The following is a 13,910-nucleotide window of genomic DNA, read 5'->3' on the forward strand; positions in this document are numbered from 1 at the left end:
AGGCATCAACTACTACCAAATATTAGGAATAATCTTGATAATGAATTAACGCTTAAGAATTTTTTTTAGGATTATAGCTATTTTAAATTGTAAACTAAATGGAACAAGCTGAAAATATTAATTTAGAATGTGAATTCCTAAAGTATAATGGTCATGTGATTTATATAGTCTGTGTGTCATAAAAATATTTTTAAATTATACTAATGTGCCATGTGAGTAATATAAGAACAGTCTTAAAATACTTGAATAGTCACGAAAATGGAAAGAGTATGATTATTTAGAACTCTTGTCCAAATACCAAAGTCAAATATTTCATACATTACAATCAATGTTAGCAACACTCATCGTCTGCATAGTGAGCAAAATTGCTGAAGTGCATAATTAAAAACCGTTGGAATTATTTTAATTCTGAAAATACATATTGCACTAAAGAACTTATTGTAATGTAGCAAATAGCTTCCGCCACCCTAAAAAAGTTTATAAATTTCCAAACATCTAAAGACAAACAGCCACTTTTCAGAATCTGGCCTCAAATGGTAGTTCATCATAGTAAGATTATATATTGTATTTTATTATTTTTTCAGTTGTGTAGGGATATGTGACTAGCACACATTTAATTGATTGCCTCAACACATTTAATATATCACTGTGTTACATGTCAAGTTCAATATACATGAAATTTTAACTTTGCATAAACACAATCAAAATGCCATAGTCTGCCAGTGTTTTACACTTTACTTTTTTTTATACAGAGGAAAATAAAAGCATAAAATATACCCATAACACAAAAGACTCATCAATTGTTTCCAAGTATGAATTGGTACTCATGCCTTTTGATCCTGAAAAGAAATAATCCCTCCTCTGTACCAATTTTATTTCATTTTGATCACAATATGCCCACGAAGACAAATAAACCTCCTTTGTTCCTTCAAAGCATACCCTCTAAAAGGTCCCCTTTAAATCACTGGGGCTGACAAACAACAGCAACTCAGTTGATTAAAAAAACCAGAAGGAGAATTTGCCTTAAGGATAGAGAACTCTAATTGCTGTTTACCACAGTTCACAGTATGAAAAGCAAGGGAAATATTCTGTTCTTTAATAAACAAAGCAATTGTCATAAATTCACAGGATCCTTCCTCTTGTGGAAAGCAGAGATTTCCTTTTCCTTTTGGAAGTTGCTCTAGTATATTTTACTGTGACTTAAATGTACATCATTCTAATTTCCAAGAGCTTTTTACTAAAACATCCACCAAGTGAAATTGATACACATTTATATCAATTTTATCTAAACACTGAGGCTCAATTCTGCATGATATGAATATAAAACTGCAATTTGGAGGGAAGATAAGAAGAAAGGGTGATTATGTAAAAAATAAATAGTTTTCTTTTACTCCTGAAATAAAAAATAGTATGTGCTAAGCCCTGACCGGTTTGGCTCAGTGGATAGAGCATCAGCCTGTGGACTGAGGGGTCCCAGGTTCGATTCCAGTCGGGGGCATGTACCTTGGTTGCGGGCACATCCCCAGCTGATCGATGTTTCTCTCTCAACGATGTTTCTGACTCCCTATCCACCTCCCTCCCTCTCTGTAAAAAAATCAATAAAATATATATATTTTTAAAAATACGCCGAAACCGGTTTGGCTCAGTGGATAGAGCGTCGGCCTGCGGACTGAAAGGTCCTGGGTTCAATTCCGGTCAAGGGCATGTACCTGGGTTGCAGGCACATCCCCAGTAGGAGATGTGCAGGAGGCAGCTGATTGATGTTTCTCTCTCTTCGATGTTTCTAACTCTCTATCTTTCTCCCTTCCTCTCTGTAAAAAAATCAATAAAATATATTTAAAAAAAAAAATAGTATGTGGTAGAATAAGCTCCATGGGGACACATGATAGTTACCTGTTTCTAATAGAACTCTCACAACATCCACCTTTCCAAACAAAGCTGCTTCATGAAGTGCACTCCCCTTTTCTGTCTGGAAAAAAAAAGAATCAGAAAAAGAAACACAGTTGCATTAGGAATGATTACAGGTTTAAAAAATTGTGTCATTTTATATATTCCTACATATTCTCTGTAATATCAGCACTTCTCTTTTTTCTTTTTATATATATAATTAATTTCAGAAAGGAAGGAAGAGGGAGAGATAGAATAGGGGTATTGGAAATCGAGCCTACAACCCGGGCATGTGCTCTAACTGGGAATCGAACCTGTGACCTTCTGATTGATGCTCAACCACTGAGCCAAGCTGGCTGGGCTCAGCACTTCTTGAGAGAAAGATAGTGTAAAGAAGACATTCCAGCCCTAACCGGTTTGCCTCGGTGGATAGAGCATCGGCCTGAGGACTGAAGGGTCCCGGGTTCGATTCTGGTCAAGGGCATGTACCTTGGTTGCAGCCACATCCTCAGTAGGGAGTGTGCAGGAGGCAGCTGATCGGTGTTTCTCTCTCATCAATGTTTCTAATTCTCTATCCCTCTCCCTTCCTCTCTGTAAAAAATCAATAAAACATATTTAAAAAAAAAAAAGAAGACGACATTCCAGTCTCACCCATTATCCCAGGCAACATCCATTCAGTCCCTGACACAGAGCCACTTAACTGACTTACAACTGACCCCAGACGAATGAGAGAACCCCGCCAAGATGGAAGAACTACCCAGATGAGCTCAGACTAAAGCACCAAGCCCAGAATTATGAGCTAAATACACAGTTACTGTGTGAAGCCATTCAGTTTGGGCATAGTTTGTTATGCAGCAATAGCTTACTAATACACAGGGGAGAAGATCACAACCTGACAGGAACCAGAAGAGTCTCTAAAAGATAAGAATGCTACCACTGACTTGGGAGCCAAAAAAAAGAATAAAATTGTTTTTTAAAAGTTTTGGTAACTTGGGACAGATAATAAAAGCAGGTTACCCTTTCCTTGTGGAGAAACAAAATCTATCCTAATGTTACCCATCCTTCAAAGCTCAACTCAAACCACTTCTCCAAAAAGCTTTTTTCTGATAGCCTTAGGTACAATGGTCTCTCCTTCATTAGTTATGTACATACAGCACATTGTTGTGAAAAGAGGCCTGGACTTTAATCAGTAAGTCTAAATTCACATTCTGGGTGTATCAGCTATGTGTCCTTTGGCAAGTTTCTTAAATCTTTGAATCTGATTGCTCATATCTTAACTGGAAGTTAACAGCTCTCATTCCCTCAGGACAGTTGTGGAGAATTAGATTCTAAATGTGGTGACATATTAAACACAAAGTACATACTCAAAATGTTCAAGTGCATTTATTTCATTCATTCACTCATTCAACTTGGATGGATTCCTCGTGTGTGCTAGTTACTAGAACAAAAGAAACAATTACTAAGGTACCACACACAACTGCCATCTAAGAATAATTTTTCATGTATATAGCCCTCAAATTAGAATGAGGTTAGAGATCATGCCTTATATCTCTACATACTTTCCAAAAGTGTGTGACAGGGTGCCTTGAACTTAGTAGTTACAAAAATACTTGCAGACAATTTGACTAATCAAAAAATGGTATGATTTCTACATATAATGTTTTTTTCTTTTTTTAAATATATATATACTAGAGGCCCAGTGCACGGATTCGTGCACCGGTGGGGTCCCTCGGTGTGGCCTGTGGAGAGCGGGCCAAAACAGGCAGTCCAATGCTATCTGCCACTCCTGCGCAGCCTGGCCCTGCTGCGTCTGCCACTGCCACCACTCGGTGGGCTGGGTGCTGCTCTACTGCGGTCTCTAAGTTGAGGCGGCCAGCCATGAGCCCTGTGTCTGGTGTCCTTTGGTTAGCAGAGCAGCGCTCCCACTGTGGGAGCACACTGACCACCAGGGGGCAGTTCCTGCTTTGAGCATCTGCCCCCTGGTGGTCAGTGCACATCATAGCAAACAGTTGCTTAGGGTTTTATATATATACTAGAGGCCCAGTGCACAAAAATTTGTGCACTTGTGGGGGGAGGGGGGTCCCCCAGCCTGGCCTGTGCACTTTCGCAGTCTGGGACCCCTCAGGAGATAACGACCTGCTGGCTTAGGCCTGCTCCCCAGTGGCAGAGGGCACACCCAATCCCTACGTGCAGTCCCTGGTCAGGCTCAGAGCAGGGCTGATTGGGGAGATGGGGCGTCGCCCCTGTCATGCACAGAGCAGGGCAGATTGGGAGGTTGCGATGCCACCCTCAGTCATGCTCAGGGTAGGGCCGATTGGGGGGTTGGGGCACCGCCCCCCGTCACACTCAAGGCAGGGTCGATGGGGAGGTTGCGGCGCCACCCCGTCACACACAGAGCAGGGCCAATCAGGGGGTTGGGGCGCTGCCCCCTGTCACTCACAGAGCAGGGCCCATCAGGGGGGTTGGGGCTCCATACCCTGTCACACACAGAGCAGGGTCGATCAGGGGGTTGGGGAGCTCCCCCTGTCACACACAGAGCAGGGCCCATCAGGGGGTTGAGGAGCTCCCCCCTGTCATGCACAGGGCAGGGCCAATCAGGGGGTTGAGGAGCTCCCCCCTGTCACTCACAGAGCAGGCCGATAGGGGAGTTGGGGCACCGCCCCCTGTCACACACAGAGCAGGGCCCGTGGGGGGGAGGGGGTTGGGGCGCTGCACCCTGTAACACACAGAGCAGGGCCGATCAGGGGGTTGGGGCGCTGCCCCCTGTCACTCACAGAGCAGGGCCCATCAGGGGGGTTGGGGCTCCATACCCTGTCACACACAGAGCAGGGTCGATCAGGGGGTTGGGGAGCTCCCCCTGTCACACACAGAACAGGGCCCATCAGGGGGTTGAGGAGCTCCCCCCTGTCATGCACAGGGCAGGGCCAATCAGGGGGTTGAAGAGCTCCCCCCTGTCACTCACAGAGCAGGCCGATAGGGGAGTTGGGGCACCGCCCCCTGTCACACACAGAGCAGGGTCGATCAGGGGGTTGGGCACCGCCACTGTCACACTCAGGGCAGGGCCGATGGAGAGGTTATGGCTCTACCCTGTCACACACAGAGCAGGGCCCGTGGGGGGGAGGGGGTTGGGGCGCTGCACCCTGTAACACACAGAGCAGGGCCGATCAGGGGGTTGGGGCGCCGCACCCTGTCACACACAGAGCTGCAGGGAGATCAGGGGATTGGGGAGCTCCCCCCTATCAGGCACAGAGCAGGGCTGATCGGGGGTTGGGGCGCCTTCCCCTGTCATGAACAGAGCAGGGCAGATAGGGAGGTTGTGGCCCCACCCCCTGTCACACACAGAGCTGCAGGGCGATTAGGGGATTTGGGTGCTGCCCCCTGTCACGCTGATCCCGGTGCCAGGAGGCCTCACTGCTCCGCTGATCCCGGTGCCGGGAGGCATATTACCCTTTTACTATATAGAATAGAGGCCTGGTGCATGGGTGGGGGCCAGCTGCTTTGCCCTGAAGGGTGTCCTGGATCAGGGTGGAGGTCCCCACTGGGATGCCTGGCCAGTCTGGCTGAGGGGCTGAGGGCCATTTTCAGGCTGGCAGATGACTGAAGCTCCCAACTGCGCCTTTTTTTCTTTTTCTTTTTTCTATTCTGGGCCAGCTTTAGCTCTGAGACCTCGCTGCTGAAAGCAGGTTTCTGGCCTTTACCTTCTGTATTTGATACAATGTTGCAGTCCAACTGGCTGAAGCCCGACTGACTAACACAGGTTTCTGGGGTTTTGTTTAGCTTCTATATTTGCAACATAGTTGCTTAGAGTTGCAGCTGAGAGGCCGGCAAGGCAGGCGGGGAACCTTGGAGTCTGCCATCACTGGAGCAAGCAAGCCTCCCTGTTCGCTTCAGCACATGGCTGCTAGCCGCCATCTTGGCTGACAGTTAATTTGCATAAGGATATGCTGACTGGCCAATGGGAAGGGTAGCGGTCGTATGCTAATTACCATGTTTCTCTTTTATTAGTGTAGACTAGAGGCCCGGTGCACAAAAATTTATTCACTAGGGAGGGGGGTCCCTCAGCCTGGCCTGTGCCCTCTCGCAGTCTGGGACCCCTCGGGGGATGACCATCTGCTGGCTTAGGCCCACTCTCCGGGGGATTGGGCCTAAGCTGGCAGTCAGACATCCCTCTGGCAGCCCGGCAGCCCTCAGGGGATGTCCACTTGCCAGGAGGGAGCAGGCCTAAGCTGCAGTCGGACATCCTTAGCGCTGCTGAGGAGGCGGGAGAGGCTCCCACCACCACCGCTGTACTGGCAGCCATCAGCCTGGCTTGTGGTTGAGCAGAACTCCCACTATGGGAGCGCACTGACCGCCAGGAGGCAGCTCCTGCATTGAGCGTCTGCCCCCTGGTGGTCAGTGTGTGTCATAGTGACCAGTCATTCCCAGTCATTCTGCTGTTAGGGTCAGTTTGCATATTACCCTTTTATTATATAGGATAGAGGCCTGGTGCATGGGAGGAGGCCAGCTGGTTTGCCCTGAAGGGTGTCCTGGATCAGGGTGGGGGTCCCGCTGCGGTGCCTGGCCAGCCTGGGTGAGGGGCTGATGGCTGTTTGCAGACTGGTTAAGCCCCCCCCCGAGTGGGGACCCTCACCCCATGGAGGTTTGGCCAGTCTGGGTGAGGGGTTGATGTCTGTTTTCAGGCTGGCCACACCCCCTTTAGGGTGAGGGGCCCCCACTGGGGTGCCTGGCCTGTCTGGGTGAGGGGCTGAGGGCCGTTTTCAAGCTGGCCAAGCCCCACGGCGATGGAAGCTCCCAGCCTCTCCATTTTTTCTTTTTCTTTTTTTATTCTGAGATTTATTTACCTTCTATAATTGAAACTTTGTAGCCTTGAGTGGGGCTCAGAGCTGGCTGCGGCAGGCGGGAAGCCTGGCTTCCTCCATCACTGGAGCAACCAAGTCTCCTGCTCGCTCCAGCTCCGTGGCTGCCGGCCGCCATCTTGGTTGGGTTACTTTGCATATAGTCGCTCTGATTGGCTGGTGGGCATGGCTTAAGGCATAGTGAAGGTACGGTCAATTTGCATGTTTGTCTTTCCTTATATTAAATTTTTTTTTTTAATTTCCGAAAGGAAGGAGAGGAAGAGGGAGAGAGAAACATCAATGATGAGAGAGAATCATTGATCAACTGTATCCTCCACGCCCCCTAAGGGGGATACAGCCAGCAACCCAGGTATGTGCCCTGACCAGAATGGAACTGTTCCTGGTTCATAGGTGGACACTCAACCACTGAGCCATGTTGGCCGGGCTCTATATGTAACTTTTAACATCTGCATCTCAATGCAACACTAGAGCACCATCACTTTGAAAGCCTCGCTAACAGAAGACTCACCTGACAGCTCACATCCATTCCTGCTTCCAACAGCACCTGAACGACTGCTTTGTGGCCATTGCGTGCGGCGAGGTGTAGCGGAGTGTGCTTGCGAGTGTTGCAGCTCATTAAGTTAGGGTGCGCACTGATGATCATTTTGACTACTCTCAGCCGTCCGTAAAGCGCCGCCAGGTCCAAAGGTGTTTCCAGCTTGCTGTTCCTGATGGTGGGATCCGTGAGCTCATCCAGGAGAACGGCCACGACTTCAGAGTGTCCGTACTGAGCTGCACAGTGTAGGGCAGTTTCATTCTCATTGTTCTGTTAACACAGACGCATAAAACGCACGTTTTCAGAAATTCAATTCCTTATCAAAATGTAAACTCCATCATCTAAAACCTCAGATGCTTTGAAAATATGTTTAAGATTTATCTATTTTGATAAGTATTCTTAATAGAATTTTATATCTGATAAAAGTATGCATCATTGATTACATCAAAAATATCACATTTGATTTTTATCACTTCAATAGGGAAAAAAATCTAACTTTTCCCTACATTATTTATTCCAATTTCCAAGAGTGATAAATGATTTAGCCATGTTAGTCAGCGGCCCTGCTGGGCCCAGATGGTCGGTGTTTCAGTGTGATCTGCATTGTGCATCGCGCCTCCATGACATTTGTTAATGAGAGAGATTAATAACAATTATAACACACTTTCAATAGCCTGGCTTTCCAAAAGACAAATGAGTTCGTCAATTCTTTTTTTTTTTTAAAGTACATTGATGCTGTCTCAATGGGACTTCTTTTAAAAGTTGATTTCCGAGAGGAAGGGAAAGGGAGAGAGAGATAGAAACATCCATGATGAGAGAGAATCATTGATCGGCTGCCTCCTGCATTCCCCCTATCGGGGATCGAGCCTGCAAGCCAGGCATGTGCCCTGACTGGGAATCAAACCCTGACCTCCTGGTTCATGGGTCAAAGCTCAACTCCTGAGCCACACAGGCCAGGTGTGGCTTTTTCTTTATATGCTTAGTTTAGGACTTCTGTTCAGCTAGTCCTCAGATGGTTCGCGAGGCTGGTTGTTCTGTAATTTAGCTGTAAATCTGATGTGGTCATGGGTGGAGGAGAGCACAGCATCCACCTAGTCTGCTATCTTGACTGGCGTCCCCCACTAATCAGTAAATTTTTGACAATGAAAGACTTACAGAGGGGTCTCCCAAATTAAGTTTCATTTTATTTTCCATATAAGTAAGAGAATGAAGACATACGGGTGCCCTAATATGAAACCAAATAGAAACCAAAACACAAAGTATAGAAGTGAAAAAAAAATCTCCTTGGGAAAGACTTTTTTTATATTTTAATTGAACTGTTCAACATCACACAAAACAAGTGTTTCTCTTTAAAACATACCATTGCAGTCATACCCCATTTAAATTTGTCAAGTTTCAAATATAAATGAATTCTAGATGTGTGTTTTTTCTTATTTTCATGTCATTTAAAAAATATTTTGTTTGTAAAAACTAATAACCTCTTGTTTAACCTTGGATTATTTTTCCATTTTATTTCAGGTTTGCTTTGGGGCATTCAGACAATTATTCAGAATAACCACCAGATGGCTCATACCACAAATGATCTTTTAACTTCTGGTTTTCTGAAGAACAGAACAGCATTCTCATACATTTCCTTTTAGTATGATACACTGAGCCATATCTGCCTTTTTATTAAGATCAGATTTATATGTGTACTCTCATAAAAAATATTCTGCATTTTTAACCTGTAAACACAGACATTTTTATTGTGATAAGTATTAATCAGACATTTCCAATTAATAAAACATTTTTCTTGATTAGTTCTTCCTATTGTATTGTTGAAAAATAAATGTTTTTTCTTCCTTTTGCTGTTTATAGCTAGTGATCATGTTACTTTTTACTCTTTAGTCTGAATTTCAACCAAGGGCCTGCAAGGTCTGTATCTATTTGAACAATATGCTAATTATACCTTATTAGATGTGCCTGCCCTAGAGTAACCTACTTGCATTGATGTTGGACAGCTGCCAACCTGCAGCTTAATGCCATGGTTGAAATTCAATTGTTGGACTGCATGCTGGTTTTCAAATATTGTTTTACAAAATGGGAACAGTAGGGGGCATGCAGAGCTAAGATGTTTGTTATCATACTGTTTTAGGGGACTTTATTCTGCTTTCTGGAATCTGTGGTCTTATTTATTTAGAATACTGACAATGGCCTTCCTCTTTTAATATGTCTGTTTTGAGTAATATGAATATTATGCACTTGCAAATATTATGACTTTACCTGTGGTATCAACTGCTGTTGGTGTTTTACTCAACTTACTCTAGGCATATGTATATATTTACGTATATAGAAAATTTTTAACTTAATTTGTGACCAGCAACTCTATACATTGTATTTTGATTTGCAAAAGGCACTTACTGTGAAGGTGCTATGTAAATGGTAAAGCACTATACAAATGATAGTTATCATCATTTCCCTAGCATTAAAAATTTTACTAAGAAAAGCTTTAATTCACATTATAAATGTGAATTCCGTTCTATCTTTAAATATTCAAGAGCTATAAAATCGATGCTTATATAAGGCAGGCAAAAATATCACAACTACTTCTTTTAGGTGGGGTTTTCTTGTTAACAAATATCTTAACAAATGCCCAAATTAGTGCCTATGTATTGTATACAAATGCCAAAGAAATTTTCAAATTTCCCTTCAGGAAATTCAGTAGTGGAAAAGTCTTTGGCAGGGTAAAGACAGAAGTAATCAAATTTTTTCACATTCACTTTTTAATCTCATTTTAAAATAACTTAAGTTTTCACTTGTGGCTTTGCCTTCTCAAAACTCTAGAAAAGATACAGCATGAGCAAACATTTGACAAGCGCACCTGTTCATTGACTCGGGAATGCGATGGCCCATGATGAATAAGGATCTTCACAATTTCCTCATCTCCTTTCCAGGCAGCCAGGTGAATAGGGAAATAACCCTTGTTGTCTGCTACATTTGTGGATGCCTCATATTGAAGTAGTTTGAGAACTATTTCCCTAAGAAGAAAAAGAAGAAGAAGAAGAAAAGTACACAACAGAAAAGAAAATGTGCTGAACAACACAGATTTTATTAAATAGATCATGATTAAAGTATAGTAGATGCTGGGTGGCAATTTAGCATAATAATTCAAGGCACTGAGGTGTAAAATTGGGTTTAAGAATCTGCTTATTGAACATCTGGCTGCTGTACTTACCTGAAAAACCGCCACTGCCACACACACTCACACCGAGTGTTGACTAACCAATGAAACGACTTAATAGAAGTCATTGGGGGGAAAAAAATTATCTAATTTCATTAACCGAATGAATTAAGTAAAATAATTTACAAGTATACCTTTTCCCGTTGTTGTTTTTTTTTTTAATGTAGTTCTTTCCAGATAGCCCATACCTGAGATTTAGCCTAAAGAAAAACCTGAGGTACAAGCAAACTCCTTGCTTATTTTTTTAAAAAAGTTATTATACTGCCAGCAGACATTTGGGGAGTTTATGTATCATTCCTATTGAGAACTGCAACATGTAACTGAAGATACAGATGCTGTACAAGAGAAAGCAGACAGCACAATAAGAATGGGACTTTTAAGGTCTAGCTGCAGTACAAGCCCAAGGTTGGGGGGGGGGGGGGGGATTTAATTCATTTTCAGCCATAGCACACAATATACTTTGAATATGTATTGTCCATACTTCTGCACTCATTCACCTTTGTCCTCTCAAGCCTACGAAATCATTTCAAGAGGTAAATTCATTTATGCGACAAGTTCTATCACTGATGCAATTTCAGTACATACTCAATATATCCTACCTATAGGATTTTGTACTAAATCCCACCAGGTTTTCAAAGTAAAAATTTTAAATTGCACTACTCGACCTCAGGCAGAATTAATTCATAATTTTTAGTATAATTACATTGAACTTTGCAACAAACAGTCAAAAACAACTGAGCAACTATATTTTCATTTGGATGCATTTAAAAAGCAAATTCTAATAATTCTCTAAATGAAATCCTAGATAGATAAACAAATACGTGCAGACAGACAATCACAACATATTCTAAAGTTGTTTCTCCTATATAACAAATCACCAGTGGTGAGGATGAATGTAACATAAAGACCTACATTTAAATATTTCATAAAGCCAGGCTTTAAATGTAACAAATGAGAAAAGGTGGAGGAAATTTGAATAGGAGTTAGAACCCTGATAGCCCACTGTAGGGGTTTAGAATAATGTGCCTTTGTGGTATGTGGATTTTTTTGAATTAAAGGCAATTGAGATCTTGTGGGCTTAAAAGAAATGTCTGCCCCCCCAACCGCCCGCCACCGCCTTACCCCAACTACCTAGAAGAAGTGAAATTAGGGGCCTTGCCCATGATAAGAGTTATCAGAGATAACCTCTTTTGACCTATCTGTATGGCGGGACAAATATCTAATTACTGAACATCTGGTTTTTTATTGGATCTGTGAATATCCTCTTGTTCTGAAGCCTCAGGTGTCGAACTGCCTTCCTTAGCTCAGGATGCCATCTGTACCTCATTTTGCCTGTCTCCCTCTGAACAACTCATGATGTGGGGTCACTGACTCTCATGTATGTGAGGTTCCCCTACGTACATATATAATTAAGTTTGGTTGTTTTTCTCTTGTTAATAGTCTGCCTCGCGTCAATTTGATTAGACCAGCTGAAAGAACCTATAAGGATAGACAAAAATTTCTTCTTCCCCCACATCACAAAAAAATAAACATGACACAACACAAAATGACAGTAAATGATTAAAAAAAAAACACACAACATTGCCCAGAATGTGGCCTGGACTTGTGAAAGAGAGCAGAATATACCACCCAAAAATATGCCTATTTGACACAAGGATAATTTTAGGCTGATTACTTTTAAGATTGGGGGGAGCTCTGAAAGCTGAGAAGTTACTCTGTTGTAAGAGATGGTTACATTGATCAGGGAAAGCTCTATTGTAAGGGTATCTCCCTCTGTGTACCAGCAGGAGAAAGCTGACTCGATCTCTATAAACTCTTATCAATAGGGAAGGCAGTAACCTAAATCTGCAGACAACCCCATACTCTTGTTTACTGTGCTTTTTCTGATAACCTCCCATAACTGGCTTCCTCCCTCACTCCCCTGCCCCAACATCTTTTGTCTTTAGCTAGAAATGGTATTTAAGGTAGTGGCTTTTGTGGGAGTTACTCAGTTTTCCTGGGTCCCTTCCATATATATAGGAAGTATACATGTTATTACATTTCTGTTACTCTTTTTTTTTTTCTTTTTCTTTTTTTTTGTCGTTGTTGTTAATCCTCACCCAAGGATATTTTCCATTGATTCTTAGAGAGAGTGGAAAGGAGGAGGAGATAGAGAGAGAAACATCAATTCGAGAGAGACACATCGATTGGTTGCCCCCTCCCCCCCCATGTGCCTCAAAAGTAGGACCAGGGATCGAGTCTGCAACCGAGGTATGTGCCCTTGACCGGAATTGAACCTGCAATCCTTCAGTCTGTGGGCCAATGCTCTATCCACTGAGCCAAACTGGCCAGGGCCTGTTAATCTTTCTTATATCAACTCAATGATCAGACCAGCCGAATAACCTATAAGAAAAGAAGGAAAACTTTTCCACCCCTGCACCGCCTTCCAATATCTCAATCAGAAAAGAGTGATATGCGTGTTTATGCAATGGCCTTTGGTGAACAATAAGATCTAATTAAATACTGTTATTTTTATTTATGTTTTTAAAATTTTATTCACTTTATTAAATTTGTTTATTTTTTAATTTACGTTTATTTTTAATTTTTATTTAAGTTGATCTTTTCATCTTATTCAGAGATATCAGCTAATGAACTGGCTTGGCTTAGATTTCTAATGTGAAAATATGTTTGTGAAATATAAAGTTATATCTCTAATCAAGTAAGTGCCTTATTGAATCATAAAATATTAATCAACAAATTGTCATTAATCTTTTTTTTGATGTATCCATGTATGTCACATTTAATATGTACTACACAGGCCTTTTTCATCCAAACTCATTCAAATTAAATTTCAAGTACTTTCTATAATATCTAAATTTAAAAAGTAGTTAAAATCAGGATCCCATCAAATCAGTATTTTCTCTTTTTTTTAAAGTATTTTCTTAGTATCTCTTTAAGTTATACCTTATAACTTCTAGAGGTATCAAAAAATAAACAGGTTGACTATGCTTGGTTACCTAGTATAAAATACTGAGTTATATTGATGAACAAGTCTATAGAATAGCAAGCAGAGAAGTAATTCCTATTTATCTTCAATATTAAATGGCACTCTTTCTCATATGCAGCATTAATAAATAAGAAATGATTTAAAATTCTAAAGTAAATGTGATTGATGGGATCATAGAAAAAATAAGCCCATTTCCCATGAGCTAAACAACATATAAAATAAATTTAATAATAATCCAATTCAAAGCAATGCAACATTTTGCAGCTTGAGGTTAATATATATAAGTGTGGGTAAAGATAGGAATTCTAAAAGTGTTGATTTTCACTACTATATCATTTTCTAATAGGTATAAATATACTGCCAATTAATATGAAATGCTTTTTTAAGAAGTTTCAGTTTATGGTCAGAGTAAAATGAAACTAATTG

At 42.0% G+C, this 13,910-nt stretch overlaps 1 protein-coding gene across 5 annotated transcripts in view; it reads right to left on the minus strand.

The window, feature by feature from the left end:
• ANKS1B (ankyrin repeat and sterile alpha motif domain containing 1B) overlaps nt 1-13,910 on the minus strand; it is a 792,232-nt gene that overhangs the window by 664,796 nt on the left and 113,526 nt on the right. For all 5 annotated transcript variants that reach the window (XM_070410887.1, XM_070410886.1, XM_070410885.1 and 2 more), the window contains exons 3-5: nt 10,139-10,295; nt 7,252-7,548; nt 1,894-1,969 (exon numbers count right to left, since the gene is read on the minus strand). In XM_070410887.1, the coding sequence (XP_070266988.1) occupies nt 1,894-1,969; nt 7,252-7,548; nt 10,139-10,295 (530 nt within the window). The remainder of the gene's footprint in view (nt 1-1,893; nt 1,970-7,251; nt 7,549-10,138; nt 10,296-13,910) is intronic.

This window comes from Myotis yumanensis, unplaced genomic scaffold (assembly GCF_028538775.1).
Source record: "Myotis yumanensis isolate MYYU_CA2020_CCGP unplaced genomic scaffold, mMyoYum1.0.hap1 SCAF_3, whole genome shotgun sequence".
In the NCBI taxonomy this organism is placed as follows: domain Eukaryota; kingdom Metazoa; phylum Chordata; class Mammalia; order Chiroptera; family Vespertilionidae; genus Myotis; species Myotis yumanensis.